Raw genomic sequence first — 22,093 nt, 5'->3', positions numbered from 1 at the left:
ACAGACATGCACATGAGTAAAAAATAATATAGTAAGTGCTATCACACAGGTATGTATGAATTGTCAAGGGAGCAAAAAAGACTGGAACGATGGTAAGCAAGGATCAGTTTAGGAAAAATAATGTTATAGGCTACATTTTTCTTCAAAATTGTAACTTGAGAATTATGAAAAATACCTTATAGAAAGATTTAAATGAGAAAAATGGCATCTTTAATTTCCGAAATATCTGAGTATATTTGAAAAATAGCAATATAAAAGTTGCCTTTTAATCTTTGACCTCTGACATTTCTATGACATTTTAGATTTCAAGGTATGTTTATGTGCACAGCGTTGTTTTTTTCCTTCAAAATATCCCTTTTAGACAGGTATTATTTATTATGTGATTTAAAGATGAGAAAATGGAAGTTGAGAGGAAAAAAGTAACTTGAGATCACTCATTTGGGAAACTGGCCAGGCCAGAATTGAATTCATATCTATCTTCACTCCAAATTCCGTTTTTTTTCTCAACTAAAGTGGCTTTTAAAAAACAGGCACCACGACACTGAAATTTTTGTGTCAAAAAAGAAAATAAGGCAGAGAAAAAAAAGGGAATTTTCCAGCACAAAGGTATGAGATGACCAAAATCCTTTTACGTTATTCACTAGAGAGGAGAGACAGTGTACTGAATAACAACTCTTCCAGATTAATGAATTATTACCTCACTTTGTCTTAAAAAACACTGATATTTATCCTTTTTAGTCCCTTAATTTGAACTCATATCAGTTTAATAAACTTGGGAGTGTCTTAGACCAGTGCGTCTTTGTCTTTGTGTCTCCTGTGTCTTTGTTTCTCCATGTTCTGGGAGAAGCTGAGGGTACTGGAATGCAATGGGTCATACAGTTTCAACAAGAAACACCAGAAGGTTATTCATTTACTGTGATGATTAAAATAATACTGGGACTTCCCTGGTGGTCCAGTGGGTAAGACTCTGTGCTCCCAGTGTAGGGGGCCTGGGTTTGATCCCTGGTGGGGGAACTAGATCCTGCATGCATGCCACAACTAATATGAGTTCTCATGCCACAACTAAGAAGCCCACACGCCGCAACTAAGAAGCCCGCATGCTGCAACTAAGAGTCTGCATGTCACAACTAAGAAGTCCACATGCCACAACGAAGATCTCCCGTGCTGCAACAAAGATCCTGCGTGCCGCAACTAAGACCCAGCACAGCCAACATAAATAAATATTTTTAAAAGATTAATACGTATAAAGAAAGCATTTACAACACTTCTTATCCCATAATGAAAACACACAAATATTGCTGTGAGAAGTTAATGTAATGTGGTTCACAACCACTCCTGCCAGAGACTGGAAATCTCATGAAGAGACTGAGAATCTCACATGAAATTAATGGCAAAAACAAATCCCTAGACAGCATCTATGCTACAGATCTAGAGAGAAGCTAGTCCCAATTAAAGTAGGATACAAGATATCTTGTATACAAGGATACTCTCAAACATAATAAACTGATCAATGTGTTTGACCTTACTCAGAGGCATTTTAGAGTTATGTCAGAGAGAGTAAGGAAGTACAGAAATAGATACATGGAAAACTAAATAAGAAAAATCAGAACAAGGCAGTGTAGTAACCAAGGTAATAAACAAAAATCCAAGAGAAAATACAATTATATTGTGCGTCTCTGAGCAGCAATATATATTAAAATCCTTTGCAGGGGGTCAATAACTAGTGACTAAAAAAATTAAAAAGCAAAATAGCTTCCATCTTGTTAGAAATAAAGAGATAACTACTAGGAGAAACACCTACAAGAGCTGCTTTTGGCTAAAGGTACTGGGAAGTGCGGAGGGATGGGAGGGAGCAGGTAGTCATCTTTATAAGCTAAGTAGTACTTTTCAACTTTCTAAACTATGTACAAGTATTCTTTGATAGAAGTTAAAATTAAGTGAAAAAGAAAAACTACTTATGTGATAAACAAAATCCTACTTTAGAACCATTGCTAATAGTGCCCCAGGTTGATCTGCTCTGGCTGTAAGCAGGTTATAGTGATGGAGCTAAGCATTAAGCACACTTAAAACATAAGCTACATTACAACAAAGACTGGTTAGGCTTCGATGTCAGCATGCCAGAGATTGAAAATGAAAATGGAATTTAAAACCCAGCATGGTTCATAATATTACATCAAAGCAAATTAAACATGCCATTAAATTTGCAAGCATATATAATCATGTTTGTTTAAATCATGTCTTATTATATACATAAGCATCTGAATGTCAGCTAAAATTCAGCAACAGATGTTATATATAGAGGAATCATTAATAAGTCTTAAAAAAAGGCTTCATGACAATGTAAAATTTTAAGTACAATCTGCTTTAACTGCTGCATCTAATTATCTGACAGTAGAATGGCCTTTTAACTAAATATTTGCCAAGTTGTTTAATTACCAAGTTAAATAGGTTTTATGAAAAGAAAATGCTAAATCTATGATAGGAATTAGCAATTAGAAGGTAGAAAAAATATAATATAGACAAGCTGATCATGCAATGAGTGAAATATGACACAAGATCGTATGACTAAGAAGTGAATTAAATGACTGGATTAAATTTATATTTTGAAGACGTATATTACTGCTCCTTCCATCATACTCACATCTCTGTGCCCACTACTAGCAGAATCATGGAGTGGAGTGTCGTCATCTAATCCTTGTGTGTTAACATCTGCTCCAGCTGCTATAAGTATCTTAGCAACATCATAATATCCAACATTGCAAGCTTCATGCAGTGGTGTCCAACCTAAAGTTACAATATTAATTGAACATATGGTTCACTTCTACTAATTCAACACATATGCTTTTTAGATACATAACCATGTGTGACATACTGATTCTACATGCACACAGTACAGAAGGAAAAAGGAGTGATGAACAAGTTACTGGAAATAAGTACCTAAGAAAACCACCAATTTTACAGAAAGTTCATCCACAATCATATTATTTCCACTGGGACTAAATTATTTGACAAAAGTACTAAACATTTAAGCTTATCCAATAACTTGCTATAATTTAGAACAATCATCTCAACTATGGAAAAAGAGTAGGAAAAGGCAAAATAAGCTTGTTAGGGTCTCTCAATATTATAAGATATTGAATATACTTTCCTGTGCTATACAGTAGGTCCTTGTTGTTTACCTATTTTATATATAGTAATGTGTATATGTTAATCCCAAACTCCTAATTTATCTCTTCCCCCCACCCAAGGCTCTTTCATATACTCTTGATGGGAATGTAAATTGATAAAAGATTTTTTGGAGGGTCATCTGTCTGATTTTCAAAAAATTTTAAATATTCATCTCCTCTGATTTAGCAGTTTCCTTTCTACTGAAATATCGTCCTTCCATAACTATACACAAATATATTTCTACAAGAGGGTTACTGAAGTACTGTCCACGGAATCTATTCTATACACTATTATGTGGCTGTTGAAATGAATGAAGTAGAACCACCTACATGTACCGACAGAAATATCTGTACGACACTAGTAAAAAGGAGAGATTGCAGAACTATAGGCTGACACAGATAGAGTGATTTGACTTTTTTTAAAAAAGTCTCTATATAACTAAATGTTCATTGTATATATGATCCTGCAAGTGCACAGAAAGGACAGCCTCCAAATTGTTAACCACAGTTCTGTGAAAAAGAAAGAACCTGGGGGATGGGAGGGTAGGGTACTGTAGTATGTGAAACTAAAGGGAATTTCTACATTGTTCCCCAATACTTTTACTGTGTGAAACAACACTGCCACTCTCTTACAGTCCTTGTGCTCAAGCTAATAAACGGTCTAAACATTATTTAACTGTGGTTCACCTAGAAGCTAAATTGGATAAAAAATTATATGGTAATATGCCAAATAAAATGCATATTTAATATTTAAGTATTTGAGTAATTACTGACAATGAATTGTAGCAGAGATCAGGGTTTTAGGTATACACTCCAAAATAGTTTTATGTTAAAGTATACTTTTAGAACTCTTTCATTTCAGAAAGAGGAATGAAGAATATAGATTAAATTGTAACCAGCATCTGTTTAGATGATAAACTCAGAATTTTAGTTCCTGAGTATTAGTCTTTAACTACAAGTCTTACCTGCAAAATCTTTCACATTCACATTTGCCCCTAAACTTATTAATTCTTTGACCTGTTTTACATCTCCTCGAATAGCTGCCATGTGTAAAGGAGTTTCACCACGTTCATTTCTTTTATTAACTTTATCTTTCTGTCGAGATGAAGAACTGGGAGTTTTCTTTTGGGCTGGTGTTGTTTGTGATGGATGATTTGGTGTGGAATCTATAAGAAAGAGAAAAGTTAACAAAAGTTCTAGACTAAATATTTTGTATATTCATTTAAAGGTTTTTATAGGTAATGTGCTAACAGGGGGAATATCTTCTCACTCAAACAACCTGAAACTTGACTTGGATGATACACTAATAATTTGACCCAATTACATGTAGTAGATCTTCCTTTAGGGTTATCAAATATTGCAGGAGCCAATTAAGAAAAAAATGTTTCATTCCGTCAATTTATAGAATTGGTTTAAAATGATAATAAAATATCAAGTATGTACCCCGAAAGTGTTTGCTTAATGAATAATTTGATAAACTGCAAAAAAACATGTTCTTCATGGCATGTTATGATACTATTTCAAGAACTAGATGAAATGACATTGAAGGCTAGAGTTTACACCTCTGACTCAAACTACTGGAGTTCTATTCTGTTATTAGGTGCAAATCAAGGTCACAGATGAGTTTAGTATGAAATGAAGCTTAATATCTATGAGAAATAAGGACAGTCTAGAAAAAGGCCTTTAAAAAGTGGGTGATAAAAGAGGGGAAAAAAAGTGCTTTGCTTTGATTCCTATCTTTTGATTTTTGTTCCAGTTTCTTTCTCAAAAACAAGAAAGTTAAACTGGATGACACCCAAAGTCCTCTACTCCCCATTTCAGAACTGGGGAAAAAACAAAACAAAAAACTAGTTTCTTAATCAATTAAGGATTCAAGACATATGTACAGTGTTAATAATTAACTGAAAATTTACAACTATTTAAAAGAAACAACAGCTCTAAGAGAAAAATGTCTATGGAAAATCATTTTCTGACATCATATAATAATTTCCCTGCAAACTGACATGATTAGAGCACTGAAGCATTATCATCCTTTTCTCAATAAGAAAAAGTTTAAAATTTACCTTTTGGATTTTAAAGTACATTCAGTTAGTAACAGTTTCCTATCTATGGATTTCTATAACGTATACTCCAGAAGAGCATGAACCTTGTCTAATCATCACTGTATCTCGGCTGCTTAGAAGACTTCTTGGTACACGGTGTACTCATGCAATATGTGTTGAATGAATACATGATTCTTATTATAATATTTATAGTCAAGTTATTTATTTAGAAAATTAGTGGTTGAACTTCTTAAAAACAAAAGGACATCTTAAAATTCAAACAACTTGAAAGGAATTAATTCATATAAAATTTTCTTAGCCATTCCAAAATAATATACACACAGACAAAATAACAGTAGTGCTATCCATAATGGCAATCAGAATAAACAAAAACATGGAAAACGAATCATGTAATGGATAAAGCAATGAACCCTAAACTCCAAGCATATCTATAAGATGGCAAACAGGTTATTTCAAAAGCTCTCCACTCTAGTTCTACATATATTAATAAAGATGACTGATGTACCCTTTAAATGAAAAGAACCAACTGCAGAACAGTATTACAGTATTAATCTTATTTATATTTAAAAATGAACAGCAACAAAAGATATATGTTTGCATGTTTATATCTAGAAATTTTCTAGAAAATAAACTGTTAATAGTGCTCGCCTCTCAAGGGGGGAGATCATTGGAAATGAGGGAGGACTTTAGCTTTTTTGCCTTACTGTATTAATTCTTTAATTTACTCTATGGATAGAGGTTCATAGTATTAAAAAAACAGTTTTAAAAAATAAGTCTTCCCGGGCTTCCCTGGTGGCGCAGTGGTTGAGAGTCCGCCTGCCGATGCAGGGGACGTGGGTTCGTGCCCCGGTCCGGGAAGATCCCACATGCCGCTGAGCGGCTGGGCCCGTGAGCCATGGCCGCCGAGCCTGCACGTCCGGAGCCTGTGCTCTGCAACGGGAGAGGCCACAACAGTGAGAGGCCCGCATACCGCAAAAAAAAAAAAAAAAAGTCTTCCCATCTAACTATTAAGTCCGACTCAAAGTCAACATTTTACAGAAACATTTAAAGTTTAACACTGTAAACAACTTTAATTTGGCCACACTCTTTCCCCAGTTGTGGGTGGAAAGGCAGAAGAATAACCAAAACAACATGCCCTACTTAAAAAAGCAGAAAGCCCTAAAGTGTTTTTATTAGTGAAAGATATAGATACACTCATGTTTAGTGGAAACTATGACATACAGAAACTCTAAGAATTTTACCAAGTTGTCCCATTTTTTAAAAAAAGAGCTAACACTGGAAAAGTTCACTAGAAAAACTGTGTCCTTTTTAATGCATTTCAACAGGCTGTTATGTTACCCAAAGTCTTATATAAAAAGACGCCTTGAAGTCAGAGCCAAAACAAAAAATTTTTTTTCTCTAGAGAAAAGTGATTTACTTTCTTCTTGTATTGGTCAATGAGAACTATACAACTTGAAATTTTTGTGTTGTGAGCTACCAGAATGCATAGCTAAATTCAATACTCAGTAGTAATAACTATCTCAGTCCAGCTGTCTGGGCTTTATCTACTTTTTAAACCCCTTTTAATAAGTCAGCAAGTTGGTTTGTTCCTTCTTCATTTTCATCCTGCTGGTGAGCCATCTTTAATCATTTCTGGAGGGCAAACTACTTGAATAAACACACACACACAAGTAGCACAACATCTTAACTGGAAGTGTGAAATGAAATATGAAATAAATTTACATAGTATACTGCAGATATTCTTCCTTTTAAAATAAATTTTAGCAGATCTTAAACACTAAAACATGAATTACACTCTTCTAAAAGTATGTGATAAGATTACCAGCTTACAGCAGTGTGCTAATGAACTGAAAAGTAAGCTATAAACCCAGAAGCAGCTTTACAGAAACTGGGGTAAAAATTTCTGCAGTAAGGTAAAAGCACACACAGTTTTGCAACAGATTTCTCATGTTGACTGACCCAATTCTAAATTACAGCTGACCCCAGAACAACTCGGGGATTAGAGGCACCCACCCTCCCCACATTTGAAAATCCGTGTGCAACCTACAGTTGGCCCTCCATATCCACGGTTCTGCATGTGCAAATTCAACCAACCACGGATTGTGCAGTAGTACAGTATTCACTATGGAAAAAAATCTGCATATATGTGGACCCACTCAGTTCAAACCTCTGTTGTTCAGGTGTCAACTGTACTCATTTTAGTTGACAAATATTCACTGAACGTCCACTAAGTGCAAAGGTCCCTGCCCGTGTATAGCTTTTCATCTAGTGGATGATACAGACATAAACAATTGTCACACAAGTAAATGTAAAATTGCAAACTTATGTTATAAGAAACTGATTAAATCCAAGAAAGGATAAACATTTAAAGTAGTTAAAAATAATTGTCAAGGACTTCCCTGGTGGCGCAGTGGTTAAGAATCTGCCTGCCAATGCAGGGGACATGGGTTCGATCCCTGGTCGGGGAAGATCCCACATGCCGTGGAGCAACTAAGCCCATGTGCCACAACTACTGAGCCTGCACTCTAGAGCCCGTGAGCCACAACTACTGAAGCCCGTGTGCGTAGAGCCCGTGCTCTGCAGCAAGATAAGCCACCACAATGAGAAGGCCACACATCACAACAAAGAGTAGCCTCCACTCGCTGCAACTAGAGAAAGCCTGCACACAGCAATGAAGACCCAACGCAGCCAAAAATCAATAAATAAATAAAGTAAAAATAAGTCCAAAGACAGTCATTATAAAAAACAAATTGTCAAGACAAAGCTACAGTGTGAGGAAAACTATGAACACACAAGAACTCGATGATGGTGTCACCTGGACTGTTGTCTCTTGCTGTCATCTGCATAAGAAGTGCCATCTGCTTTCGCTCTGAGAGTGGATAACCAAAAAGAATGCTAACTGGAGTGGACTTCTTATTTCCAGCTTCCTTTTTTGTTTTCTTCTTTTCTGGACCTTCTTTCTCTGGAATTATTAATAAATATGTAAGAATCTGAAACAAATGTAAGCACTCAAAAGTAAAACATAAGGAGACTTCTTAAAAATAGATGATACATGTTTATGAGAAACAAGGGTCACAGAGGAACTTGCAATAGGCAGACAAAAGGGCACTAGGCCTTTGTTATATAAGCAATTTTCTTCCTGAATGCTTTGAAAAAAAATAGTCTTGTGTAATTTTCAGAAAATTAATAACATTCGGAAATTTAGTACTAGTAAAATTTTTAATGATTTGTTCTATTAAATAACACTTCCAACATTCCTTAGTTTTACATCTTTGAAATGTCTCTTTCATTCATTATAATTTTATTCTATTATTGATAAGTTTATATAGCAACGTTCCTTCATATTACCTCCCTAATTCCACTAATAATCTGTACAATCTTCTAAGGAGGTGTTTAACACAAAGCACATCACACGGAGTAGTTATTGAAAAAAAAACACCAAATCACTTTATTTTAGTCATAGGACAGCTGAACATGGAACAGTATTAATGAGCTAAAACTGAGCAAATTAAAGATTCTATATGTGTGTGGTAAGGGGCCGGGGATGGTTAATAGAGATCCTGAAAAGATTCAAAAATGTCTAAGATTTTTCAAAGAGATTTGATCCATCATAAAGTCAGCTCTCAGATTTAGCTATTTGGCAAATCTCTGGCAATGGAGCCAGCATTCCCCATTAAGTGACAGAAAATTCAGATGGAACTGGATTCCACAGGTCAAAGAAATACAGGTGTCTGTTCCTTCCTTCCTTTAGGACTTTTCTGGGAAATTAATTCAAGTGGCCCTGTGAGATGAGCTGCCTATTAACTGTCTAGGCATTTATTTCTTGGGAAACCCTGTACCAATATCTGGGATTTACTGATCCAGGTTTGTTATATAAAGAGGGGCTACAAAATTAAATAAATTAGTAAAAATTTTAAATAAATGTAAAACAGCAAAAATGAGTGGAAGAAGAGAAGGCTTAGTGGTCAATATTGTGGTTTTTCTCAGGCAGATGTGGCCAGCAGCTAGACTACTCCAGGAGATAAGCATTTATTGATCTGGTAAAATTTTCAAGAAACTAATAAAATTTGATATTATTTAAATATTACCGTACTATAATTTAAGACATAAAAACTTGCAGTGTACCACTTAGTTAATTAGGATAAACTGGCATCCTAATGACCTAGAAAAATTAGAGGTCCTAATGTTTAAACTCTGCTGCCCACAAATCACTCAAAATTCAACAGCTCCTAAAATGTCCGTTTTGTTGATATTTGCAAAATTTTACATAACAGAAACAAAAAATTTCAAGATTTTTAATGTCAGCTTTTATTAATAGTTCTAATAGATTATTTTCTTATTTCTCATTTCATTGTCATTAATGATCCAATTCGTATAAAGCCAGTTTCAGCACAGTGTTTCACCCAATGTACTAAATGTATTATAAAGCCCTAAATATGTCTTTTGGAGAAGCCTGTTTTTTTCTGAAACATATACTCTCTCCTAATAACATTCTGTATGCTTTGGTTCTCTGATTTAATGAGAAACCACAATTGTTATTTCAATAGTTTTCCAACTGAATAACAAATCTTTAAATATAATGAATGTACTTCTCGTCCAAAATTAAAATATTTAACAGTGTGAAAGTTTTAAAGAAAGTAGAAAAGTTGTTTTAAGGAAAAAAAGTAGTTTAGTAACTGGAAGAAGTAAAATTAAAAATACACAGTATCTATCCTTAAAATACTTCCTAAAATTTTGTCTTTTATTTTCTCATTTGCAAAACTATTGATTTTTGATATTAACTGCATTTTAATACAATCTTTTAAGAAGAATATGCTCTAGGACTTCCCTGGCGGTCCAGTGGTTAAGACTCTGCACTTCCACTGCAGGGGGTGCAGGCTGGATACCTGGTCAGAGAACTAAGATCCTGCATGCTACGCAGGAGCAGCCAAAAAATTAAAAAAAAAAAAAAAGGAAATTCAGTGAGATTAAGATTAAAAGCAAAAATCAGTTGTGTTCCTCTACATCTGTAATGACCTCCTAAAAAGAAAAAAAAGAATATGCTCTAAAGTGATATACACTCAGTTTACTGAAGAAAGTGAGACACTTATGAATTCATTATTAAAATTCCATGCTGCCAAATGAGCAAACATATAATTACTACATTTTGGAAAAGAACAAACAAATTGGATATACTCCAAATATTCAAGCGAAAATTCAAATTAGATACTAGCATTCAATATGAACTCTATTTTTTCTGAGTTACCTTAGCCATTTGTCTGAGTTCATGCTTTACATGAGACTGGAAAAGAAGGTAACTGAACAGGAGCTGGTGCAAGATAGCTAGGTTAGAGATAACTATATACCATTCTTCAAAATCATAAATCTTAGATTAGTATGTCCCAAAGTGTGAGTTGAAAGCATTCAAATCTGACTATCTGGGATCTATCCTGTGAAGAACTTGTTTCCTCTGACCTGTCATAAGTAAAAAACGATCATATACGATAATATTAGAAAAAGTTAGGTACTTTTTCAAATTTCAGTATCTGAAATACGTACTTATTTGTTTGAATGACAGATCAGAATTTCAAAATTTAAACACAGGAATACTGACACATATACTCAATCTATACTAATAGATTTGAAATTCCACTCAGCCACCTTAAGAGATTTTTAAAGAAAAATCCAGGTGATTCACTTAAGACTAAAGGAAAACAGATATGGACTTTTCAACAATCCAATATTCTTTATTTCACGGTTCAGAGGATCTTTAGAATTATAGAGATGTCTCAGTCTTATAATCCTGAAAATCAGTGCTTTCTTTCCAGGTCTTGTCAGAATAAACAGAAAGCTCAACATTGTCACATCCCAATTAAGTATATTAAGGAGAAGAGACAAAATTGTTTTTCTTGGGGAACTAGCTCATAAGCCTATTAGTGTCTCAAAAACTAAATACGACATTTTCCCACAAAGCAGTCACTGTACAAGGCATGAAAGAATGGAAGCTACAATTCAAATACAGATGAACATAATTAAATCAATTACATTTAGAATGTATATATACTTCAATTCTGAGGGAAAACGTTGCCAATTACTCTCTGGTTGTGAAGTATCTACACAATCTTTGACAGGTGGGTGCTTACATCTTCTGATTTCCAGCAATGATCCTCAGACCATGGATGGCTTCACTACATACAGCTCTTTCAGGTGCACCTTGGTACTTAGGAGCCCCACTTTAGAAATGTACACCTAATTCCACAGAAAGTGTAGGTCTGTTCAATTTAAGGCAGATTGTAAACTTGCCTCCCACCCCAAAAATTTGATAACTAAGTATTACTGACTCATCAGCTCAATTAACAGCTTTCAGCATAATTTTAATAATAATTATTTGGTTCTATACCAACCCCACAAATTTTTTAAATGAATACAAGGTGTATCAGAAACAGAAATTTTATTTCAGCTTTTAGAGTTAAATGTCATATGCTAAAAACTGGACATTCAGGGACTGAACTATATTTTACATTTAAAAAGTTCAGACATAAGAATGTAAGCTCATTAAAAACTAAAAACAAAGATAATCAAAACACTTAACTAATTCAGTTTTCACATACTAGGGGATACATTTACTCTTTAATGGCATTTCTCCAGGAAACCTGGTGTTTTAATCTACTTTTAAATTCAACAGGGGCAGCAAAGTCAATACACTAAAGAGGTCAACTGAAAAAATTTACATGTGTTTTTAAAAAAACACTGCATGTTTGAAGAGGAAGATGACACTGTCTATCAAAATCACTACACATGGTAACACTGTGTGACGGGCATACAGCTAAGACACTAAGGACCCTGGGCACCTTCCCACAGGCGTTGCTGCACGGCACAACTCCAAGGCGGTGACTTTCACACTTTTCTACATGAATGGTGCCCCCAGGTTGCGTTGCACACCTGAGTGGCTGTGTGCAGGAGTCCTGCTTGTAACGTTCACACAGAGCATGTCTTGGACATGATGCACTGGAGATCTCAAATGAAGACTGGAAAATCTTGTGTCACTCATATAGTTCACTTATTCAACCACAGATACCTATATACTGGTTTGAAAATAAGTTACTTATAGTACAATAGTTAATTATAAATGTGACAGAAACCACTGGCTAAACAGGAGCCCCTGATAATCTAATTACCTGAGTATGTCCTGTAAGAAGACATAAGTCTCTCCCCCCAATTTTCACTTGTATGTCCTGGATCTGAATCTACAGAATAAGAAGAGACAGGAGAAAAGAAAAAAGCATACGAAGGGAAATGCAGAATTCAACAAACCAACATTTTTCAAAAGACCACAATGATGTATCATTGTTTTTCCAAAAGATAATTTTTAAGGTAAAGTCAAAAGTATATTTCAAACACAGATTTGGCCAATACCTAAGATTTCAGTTTCTTTGATCTTAAAGTTGAAAAAGTCAACCACGTAGTTTGCAATAATAGTTATTACTGAGGCTGCTTATTAAAACATATCATCTCTTTTGAGGATATATTTTTTCAATCTCTGAATAATGATAAAAGAGGCAGTACTCTTATCACGTTTTTCTGTTTAGAATTTGTCTTTAGAAAACTTGAATAGTGGACTTGCATCATTCTTTTTGTTCTATGAGTGCCAAAACTATTCAGAAGACAATAGAACATTTCGGACTACAGTATCGTTGTAGACCACGGACCTTTCTACAATTTATAAACATTTCAAATAACATGAATTATTACTGACCACTACAAAAGACATCTTAGAAAGAAAGTAGCTTAAATCAAAACAAAGTTTATCAGCTAATATGGAATGCTGCCTAACAACTCAATAAATTAGAGAACTGACTTCTGGCAGTATGGCCAGAGCAAATAACTTTACTTACAAACAATATGCTGTTTTAACTCAACATAATGTTATTCTGATCTTCACATTCTCAATTTATTGGCTTATGGTCTTCTTTCCAGGATGATCATTATAGACATTATTCATGAGTTGTTAGGTGTAAGGAAACAAAAGTGTTGGAAAAAAAACCAATTTAGAGAACAAGTAACTCCTAAACATAGTATTTGAAAAATTTAGAGATAAGCCTAAAAGTTTAGTGATGAGAAGTCTTACTCAATCAAAGGGGAAATCACTAATAAAATAATATTCAGACCAATTCTAGAGCAAGTGGGTAAATGGACTGAATTACAAGCCTTTCAATAAACACTTATATTTCAAAATTTAACCCATTAAGTTAGCAACTAGAAGAATTCTATGAAGAATATTTGTCATTTCATTTAAAGATAAGCAAACATTTTAAAAGGCCTCCATAGGTTGCAAAGCAAAGAAAAAGGGGCAACTAATAAGTTGCACCAACAGATCGAATTAAATTGATTATTGAAAGCAGATCATATGACTGTGACAGATGAAAGAATAGTGGATAAAATAAACTTTCAATTATATTCATTAATATAAGGAAGTAGTTTCTCCAAACCTTTCTTTGGAAGTAATTAATCCATCCAGACTCCACACACCCTTTTGGCTTTTACTCAAATAAGTATGTTTATTTTTGGGGCGTTTGCATGTGTATTCTTATAAAGATTTAATTAAGGAGCTAGAAAATTAAAAGCTTCCATATCCTGTCCTTTTACTCAACTACTTCTTCCTTCAGTGCTATACTGAGACTAGACCATAATGAGACTATTGTTATCTACGAGGTTTTTGTAAAACACTGAGTGCCAGGCAGAGCAATTCTCTCTCCCTGATATGTTCTTTGCAGCGAGGCAAGACAAGCAATACCTATATTTTAAAAGCCATCTTTTTTGTTTCAATTGAAGTATAGTTGATTTACAATACTGTGTTGGTTTCAGGTGTACAGCAAAGTGATTCATTATATATATATGTATTTTTCAGATTATTTCCATTATAGGTTATTACAAGATATTGAATATAGTTCCTGTACTATAAAGTAAATCCTTGTTGTACAAGCCATCTTTTTAAGTTAATATTCTGTTCTGGATTGCAAGAGAATAAGAAAAATATCAAGTATGATTTTAAGAGTGTGCACTACGTCTGAAAACTTTTATAATAAAATATCAGGGAAAGGGACGGAGTAAATCTATAATAAATAATCACCACGAAGAGCATCAAAAGAGGACTATCCTTATTAAGCAAAGCACTAATTTTATCTGCTACTTTAACACAGTTACCAGAAAAATTACATGTGTTTTCTTTTTTTAAAAATGTTTTCCTCTCCAAATTTGCTTGTGTCATTAAATAGGGTAAATCCTTTAATGGCATCCAAAGCCTCGGGAAAGTAGGCCTTCTACGGCTGGCTGGCAGAGATTTAGTTCAAAACATTTGAACATACTCTACAACTGCGACCACGGACTTTGGGAACAGATCATATTGTGTCTCTTTACATTTTCTCCTACCACATTTATTTACATATTACTTAATGCCACAAGAAAAAAAATCAGTAAGGAAATAAATAATGCCTATTAAGAAAAAACAAGTATTTTTTAAAAAGTAAAGAATGTTGTATTTTTTTTACTTATCTAAACATGCAAACTAAAATGAAGTACTACTGGTTTATCCCTATAGATACTTAGAGCTATCAAACCTAAAGAAAAACAAGTGCCATGATGTTATTTGAGATTAAAGAACATAAAAATGCTGGAGCCTTTATAACTATGTATAACTATTTTGAAGAAACGTTATAGAAATGTTTTACCCTTTTAACCCTGTAAACCTACCCTTGGGAATGAATAAGACAGAAAAAATTCAGAGTATAATAAAAATACAATCTGCAAAGACGCTCTATGGCATTACTCACAACAAAATAATTGCAAATTTACTTTGGAGGCTAAGAAGAGATTCACTCATGTGTAGCCTCAAGATAACTGCTCAGTACTTTCAAGTTAAGGGATTGTCATGGCATCCTTTGGATGCCATTAGTCTTGGAAAGAAAATAAGTACGATTTTATGACGGATAGTGTAGGAAAAAAGTTCCCTTAGGTAGAAACATTAATAACTTAAAGGTAATAGCAGTTATCAGTTATTAATTACTATGTCAAAAATTTTATATACAGTAACAGTATTATAAGGTGCCTACTCAATATTCATTCTCCCCTTACTAGGAATACTCCAATTTTGATCAGGGTGACAGTATGTCCAGCTCAAAAATATTTGACTTTTCAGACTCCCCAGCAACTAGGGGAGCCTAACCAGTTGAGGTGCAGGCAAAAGTTTCTAGGGAGGTTGTTTCATGAGTAAAAAGGCAAAAGTCTCTCTGGGAGAAAGATACCTCTGTCTTTGGTCCTTCCTCTCCTCTTTTCTGCCCAGGAAGGATATATCCTGTGACTATAAGGCAAAATGCTTAAGGACAAAGGCTACGTACGAGCTAAGGGTGGCAGAGCAGAAAGATGAAAAGAGCTCAGTCCCTGACGGTGTTACTGAACTGCTATACCAACTCTGGACTGCCTATGCCTGGTCTTAACCGCATTAGATGAAAAAAAATCTCTATCTATTTAAGCCAGTATTAGTCTTCTGTTTTAATTAATGTATCCCAAACTGATTTTACATGATATGTCACTTAGAGGTCACAATTTTCTGAAGTTGGTATTATATGCACTTTTATAGATGAGAAAATGGGAACTTACAAGGAACTCAACTAATCTGGCCAGGGCTAGTAGGTGGCTGAGCAAGGACTCAACAATGGTCGGTCAGACTCCAAAGCTTCTGATGATAAACACTATGCTATGATTTCCCTCTGTTATAACTACAATAACTTATCTGGTCAGGATTCTAGACTAGGAAAGATTAAAAGTAAAAGCTAAAAGTAGGTGACAAAGCAAGCTGATGCAGTAGCTGTAAGAAATAATTTGTCTTCTAGATAAGAAGTAGTTGCTTCCATAGGTTCAATGAGTCATTGTACAGATTGGCCTCAACATTTCATGGGACAAAATTTATAGGAATTCTCTAATAGGATAGGACAATGTGGGATTGACACTGGAATGATATAAGCAGATATGCTGGAGATTTGCTGAAATGAACAGTATTATGATACAGCTATAAGAACTCACTGGCATGACTTTGAATTATGCTGTAATTTTCCCCAAAACTTTATCTGAATTTCTTTTCTAGAAAGTGTTATCTTTTAAAAAATTAATAAACATTAAATAATTGAGAATTTGGAAAGTTTAAGACACACTAGGGTATCTCAAAACGAAGACTAGGAATGACTCAGCCGGTTGATGGCATTACTGCTGATTTTGAGGACCACTGAATCTTCCTTGGACAATATGAATGTCTTAAAAAAAAATGACCGTGTTTTATAAAAATAATGTATGCTTATTATTTTAAAAATGCAAGGCATAGAAAGAATACAAAGAAGAAAGTAACAAATCATCCCAAATCCTGGAAACAAAATGTTAACATCTCATGAACATCATGCCAAGCATCCTTCTAAATGTATATAAAGACAGAGGAACTAGTAGAGAGAGAGAGAGAGAGAGAGAGAGAGAGAGAGAGAGAGAAATCAACTTATGTAAGAATAAGAAAATATCATACATATGTGCTATATTTAAATAAAAATCTGAAAGATTAACTTTAGTTTAACCCAACATAAAAAGAAAATAAACTAAAGGAATTGCTCTTCTAAGAGATACCATATACTAAAGTATAAACACACACATATATAAACATATAGGTAAAATTTTAAATGAAAGATTAAAAGTTTGAAAGATTAAAAACATATTTCAGTTTCAGACTAATTAATTTCAGTTAATCCCTTGCTATGAGAGATGATGAGTTGAGTAGCACTCTTGGCATTTTCTCCTTATTCCCCACTCCCTATTCTTTTATTTTTCACCTAAGTCAGGGCTTATAATATTTACATTTTTGTTCAGGACCTTTAATAAACCCACTAGGTTTAGGCTTAGTTCTACAATGAAACAGTCTTTATATTTAAACAATCTTATCTTTCTGTATGTGTGTTAATGTATGTCCTGTGTGCATATGCATACAAATATAAAGAATATGACATAATGCAAACAGTACATATTATTTCATAACCTACATTTTTACTTTGTATACTGTGAACATATTTCCATACAGTTTATTCCTCTGCAATGTTATTTTTAAGAGTAAAAGATCATATTTCTTCATTGGATTTACCATAATTTAACAAATCCTATATTTCTTGACAATCTTTTCCTGTTTTGTTTTTTTCTATTATAAAGAAAGCTGAGAGAAATATACTTGAAGATAATTTTTACTCTCATCAATAATTATTTATACAGAATAAATGACAAAAGAATAAATCAAATGTTAACAAACTTTTAGTTTTTAACATATGCTGTTATATCTACCTTCAACAAGGTAGTTCCATAATTTAGACAAACTAAAGCAAGTTCCTATTTCAAACCAGTGACCAGTTTGTATGATTTAAGCCAACGACAGTTTTGTCAATCATTGTAAACTCTATTTCTTTGAGCACTATTAATACATTTCATATATTTCTTCACCAACCGTAATTCTGTTGTTCTGAACTACTTGCTTGTATCTTTTGTCCATTCTCCCATTTCTGTATTTTTCTCTTCACATTTAACAGAACTTTAATTACTAATTATATTAAGATAAGGGTTGTCATATATGTTATAAATATTTCTCCCTTTTATAGTTTATTCTATATGGTTTCAGCTAATGATTTAAAATTTTAAAAAGATCAATGTCAAATACGGGGTTTGGTGCTATAACTATCTTTCATATGGAAAATATCAGTTAATGGTACTCTGGACTCTTCTTTCAAAATTATGAAAATAAGACGTTTTGCCTTGGGCCTGGAGAAATTCTTCTTAATGCTTTGGATGTGTGTGTATGTGTGTGCGTGCAAAACTAAAGCCTTCACCTGTTATTTACTAAAATTTATAAATTCAGCCTACCAAAAATATAGATATACGTTTAAATCCATCAAAATCTCATTTAATGTTAGCCATGTGACCTTTTCAAAAAAAATAAAATAAAATAAGAGTTTGTTTTACAAAACAGTCTTAGAGAGGGCTGCAATGTCCCACTAAATTCAAATAGTGGAAAGACTGTAGCAGGGGATAAGCATATAATCCAATCAATAAAATATGAATTAGACTATGTTTATTCAGTGCCTAAAGTTCATGTCTTCCTAAGTCTTTCTTTTATTTTACACTAAATAAAAGACAAATAACCCACTGGATCTAATAACAAAGAAAGGTTCTCATGGGAAGTGTATTATTTTGAAACCTTATTTCTAAGTCCCTTCTTCAAACTACTAGTAGGATTATCACTGTCACTGGAAAACAAAACCTGGTTAATGTAAGTACTTTAAAAATGACTAGCAAAAGGGTTTCTAAGGAGAGAGTATGAGACAAGTTAAATCTTGTATATTCGAAGGCACAGAAGCACCTTCTTCTCAGCTAAGTGACCTAGTAATACCTTGAGAACAATTTGTAAAAATAAGGAGAGTCAAGGGCTTCCCTGATGGCGCAGTGGTTGAGAGTCCGCCTGCCAATGCAGGGGACATGGGTTCGTGCCCCGGTCCGGGAGGCTTGTGAGCCGTGGCCGCGGAGCCTGTGCTCCGCAACGGGAGAGGCCACAACAGTGAGAGGACCGCATACCGCAAAAAAAAAAAAAAAAAAAAAAAAAAGGAGAGTCAAGCTTCAAAAAAAAAGAAAGAAAGATTCTGAACCTCTAGAAGAAGACAGTGTGACTTAAAATGAACAAAAATTTCTTAATCACTCAAAAAAAGAGCAATCTTCAAAGTTTAAAACTGTCGTAAGCGTTTAAGAAAAATTTTTAGTTCAAGCAAAGAGAAACAGCCAAATATACAAAAGGAAACCTACTTACTAACAGTGTATACTAAAATTAAGTATTTTCTAAAGATTAGCACAAGGAGTTTCCAAAGTCTAGTCTTTTGAAAATAGTCTTTCAAAAAGTCTATTTTCACAGATTCTGGAGTCAAGATCATTCCCATACTGATGATTAAGATGGCTAGAAAGATAAAAGTAGGATATGATCTCTGTACATAAATTTAGCATGTAACACGGATTTTCTTTGAGTGAAACTAAAACATTCTTAAGAACAGTTCATTACCAATACTTCATTCAGGGGCTAAAATAATTATGATAAACATATAACGAACATTCAAGTTTATATTAGTTTCAAGAAACGATTAGTTCAGGGCTAAAATACAACCTAGTAATTTATTAGATAGTGGTAATAAGGTTTTAATCTATTACAAATAACTGGGATTTACTGATGTCAAGTATAATTCCTGACATAGCAAAAGTTTTGAGGAAAAAAGTACTATGAACTGGGCTTAGGAAGCCTCAATATTTTTCTTCTTTTTTTTGAAAGGGACATATTTCTGATTCATTTCTGAAACTAAAATGCCTAAACTTTTTTTCTTTGGTGGGTTCAATAATTTGTTCACAAAAACTCAACAGCTTTTTCTCAAATCTACCGTATCAATGCTCCATATTACTAAGTAAATTTTCATCACTGAAATGCTCCCCAAGAAATTAAGTTCTTAAAGTGGTAAGAAATTTGTGATAAACACTGAGACTGAGAAAAAAAGCTAATTGCTTTTATCTATGATAGAAATCAAATTTGAGTGAGGAATATATGAATTTCTGCCCCAATGATAAACCTGAAATTCTGAAATACAAATATTTCTCTCTAAAATGCAGTGAACAAGGAATGAGAAAGAAAATCACAGTGAAAGAAGGGTTATGATTTTACCAGAAAACAACAAAATTTCCTACCTGTGTCTGAATCTCGTTCTTCATTTCTTGATGGGCTGATGGTAAAAGGAAGTTTACGTTTCATGGACGATTTCTCTTTCATCTCCTTGCCCACATCACTCCGATCAATTTTTGGAGTTTTGCTATAGGATGCAATCTTGTCTTTACTCTATTAAAAAATTAAATATGAATAAACTTATAACAATATTAGCTGAGCAATACAGTATTAAAAATACTTTATATAAAGTAGAAAGAGTATTACTACAAACCATCGTTGTCCTCAATGTCCTTAAGGCCCACTTTCAACAATCATAATGTGTTTTCTAACTTATTTCATATTCCCTTTTACTTAGTAATATAATTTTAAAATAACAATAAAACAAAATATCTTGAATATAATGGAACTCTATGTCTAAGATAGACATCATCACCAATAAACAAATATATAAATCAGAAAAAGCAGTCTAGATTGAATTAAGCAGATTGTATTTTATTAATTCCATGTGTCCACTCATTTAGATAAAGTATCCTACCCTCATGCCTACAGCAATTACCAAGTTCACTCTTATGATCCAACATCTGAATTGGTACATACAGCACATCTAACTGGGCTATGAAAACTCCTTTGGAAAAACATGCTAGATACTAAGAACTAAGCCATATCACCTAGCAGGTGAGCATGAAACTATGATAATAAATGACAGACATCATAACCATAGAGATTTTCAGAAGAAAATGAGTAGACTCAGACTGCAGAAGACACGAGCTTTCGACCCAAGCCAGAAAATAAAGGAAGGAAGAGCGGGAAGAAGGGGCATAAAAAAAATACTTAATTTTTTTAAGAAGTAGAATTTATCAACAAAAAGATGATTCAAAAAGAGCAATATAGGGCTTCCCTGGTGGCGCAGTGGTTGAGAGTCCGCCTGCCTATGCAGGGGACACGGGTTCGTGCCCCGGTCAGGGAAGATCCCACATGCCGCGGAGTGGCTGGGCCCGTGAGCCATGGCGGCTGAGCCTGCGCGTTTGGAGCCTGTGCTCCGCGACGGGATAGGTCACAACAGTGAGAGGCCCGTGTACCACACACACAAAAAAGAGCAATATAATAAAGCTTTTAGTGAGTCTAATCATGAAAATATGAAGAGGGAAAAAAAAAAACAGGAAAAAAAAAAAGACTGGGATTGAGACCTAAAATACAATTCCAGAGGGGATATTAAAAAGTTACAAAAGAATACTGTATTCATTTTTATACAATTACAATTTTAAGGACTGGAAAAATGGATTATTTTCTTGGAAAACATGCATTACCAAACACTGGCTCATGAAAGAAACAGAAAACCTGAATAGACCAATGATCATAGAAAACAATAAATCTATAGCCAAAGAGTTTATGTCTAAAAAGGGTACCTATTCCAGAAGATTTTATGAGAGGTTTTAAATTAAAAATTCAGGGAAAATATATTTCCCATTTCATATAAACAATACTACAACACAGAAATAAGATTAGAAGATACCCAATCCATTTTACAAGTGTGAAATAAAACTAATACCTAAGAAGGGTTCAAGATAGAAATTATACCTAAATTGCTTATGAAATAAATGAAACAATAAACTATCCTAAATAAACTGTCCCATCAAAGTTAGTGCCTTAGAAAGATAATATATCATAATCAAGCAGGATTCACCCAAAGAATATAAGAATAGTTCATTATTAGAAAACCTCAAGACAATTCATTATATCAAAAGGAAAAATCTTATTGTGATGTTAATAGGTGACAATAACATCTAAATAGACCCTACATTCATTCTTGATAAACCTATTAGCAAATTAGGAAGAGAATGTGACTTCCTTATATCTTAACTGGTAAAGATTAGTGAAGAATAAAAGTATTTATTTCCCAGGTGTAAAGGAAAATCCTCTTAAGCTGTTTTCTTACTTCTGCTAATGAAATGGAGCTTCACAGGCATGCCTTTTGCTTATAAGGTTGTTTTAAAACGTCGATTTTATTATTATTCTGGTATAGTGAGGCCAACAGATCAAGAGATCGCTGCCACTGAAAAGAGAGTTTGTTACTCACAGCTCCCAAGAAGAGGAGGCATGCCGCACCATGAGGT

General features: G+C 33.8%; 1 protein-coding gene across 7 annotated transcripts in view; it reads right to left on the bottom strand.

Annotated features, from left to right (window-relative positions):
- ANKRD12 (ankyrin repeat domain 12) overlaps positions 1–22,093 on the bottom strand; it is a 114,384-nt gene that overhangs the window by 51,876 nt on the left and 40,415 nt on the right. For 4 of the 7 annotated variants that reach the window (XR_004345466.1, XM_032603248.1, XM_032603252.1 and 1 more), the window contains exons 3-7: positions 20,003–20,150; positions 12,388–12,456; positions 8,046–8,192; positions 4,133–4,333; positions 2,642–2,784 (exon numbers count right to left, since the gene is read on the bottom strand). Coding sequence is in view for 4 of the 7 variants with exons in the window: in XM_032603248.1 (XP_032459139.1) it covers positions 2,642–2,784; positions 4,133–4,333; positions 8,046–8,192; positions 12,388–12,456; positions 20,003–20,150 (708 nt within the window). In the remaining 3 variants the exon portion in view is untranslated. Of the gene's footprint in view, positions 1–2,641; positions 4,334–8,045; positions 8,193–12,387; positions 12,457–20,002; positions 20,151–22,093 lie in introns of all 7 variants that reach the window. The other 3 variants (XM_032603250.1, XM_032603251.1, XM_032603253.1) reach the window with 2 other exon arrangements.

This window comes from Phocoena sinus, chromosome 14 (assembly GCF_008692025.1).
Source record: "Phocoena sinus isolate mPhoSin1 chromosome 14, mPhoSin1.pri, whole genome shotgun sequence".
Classification (NCBI taxonomy): Eukaryota; Metazoa; Chordata; class Mammalia; order Artiodactyla; family Phocoenidae; genus Phocoena; species Phocoena sinus.
This window is presented reverse-complemented; position numbering and strand designations above follow the sequence as displayed.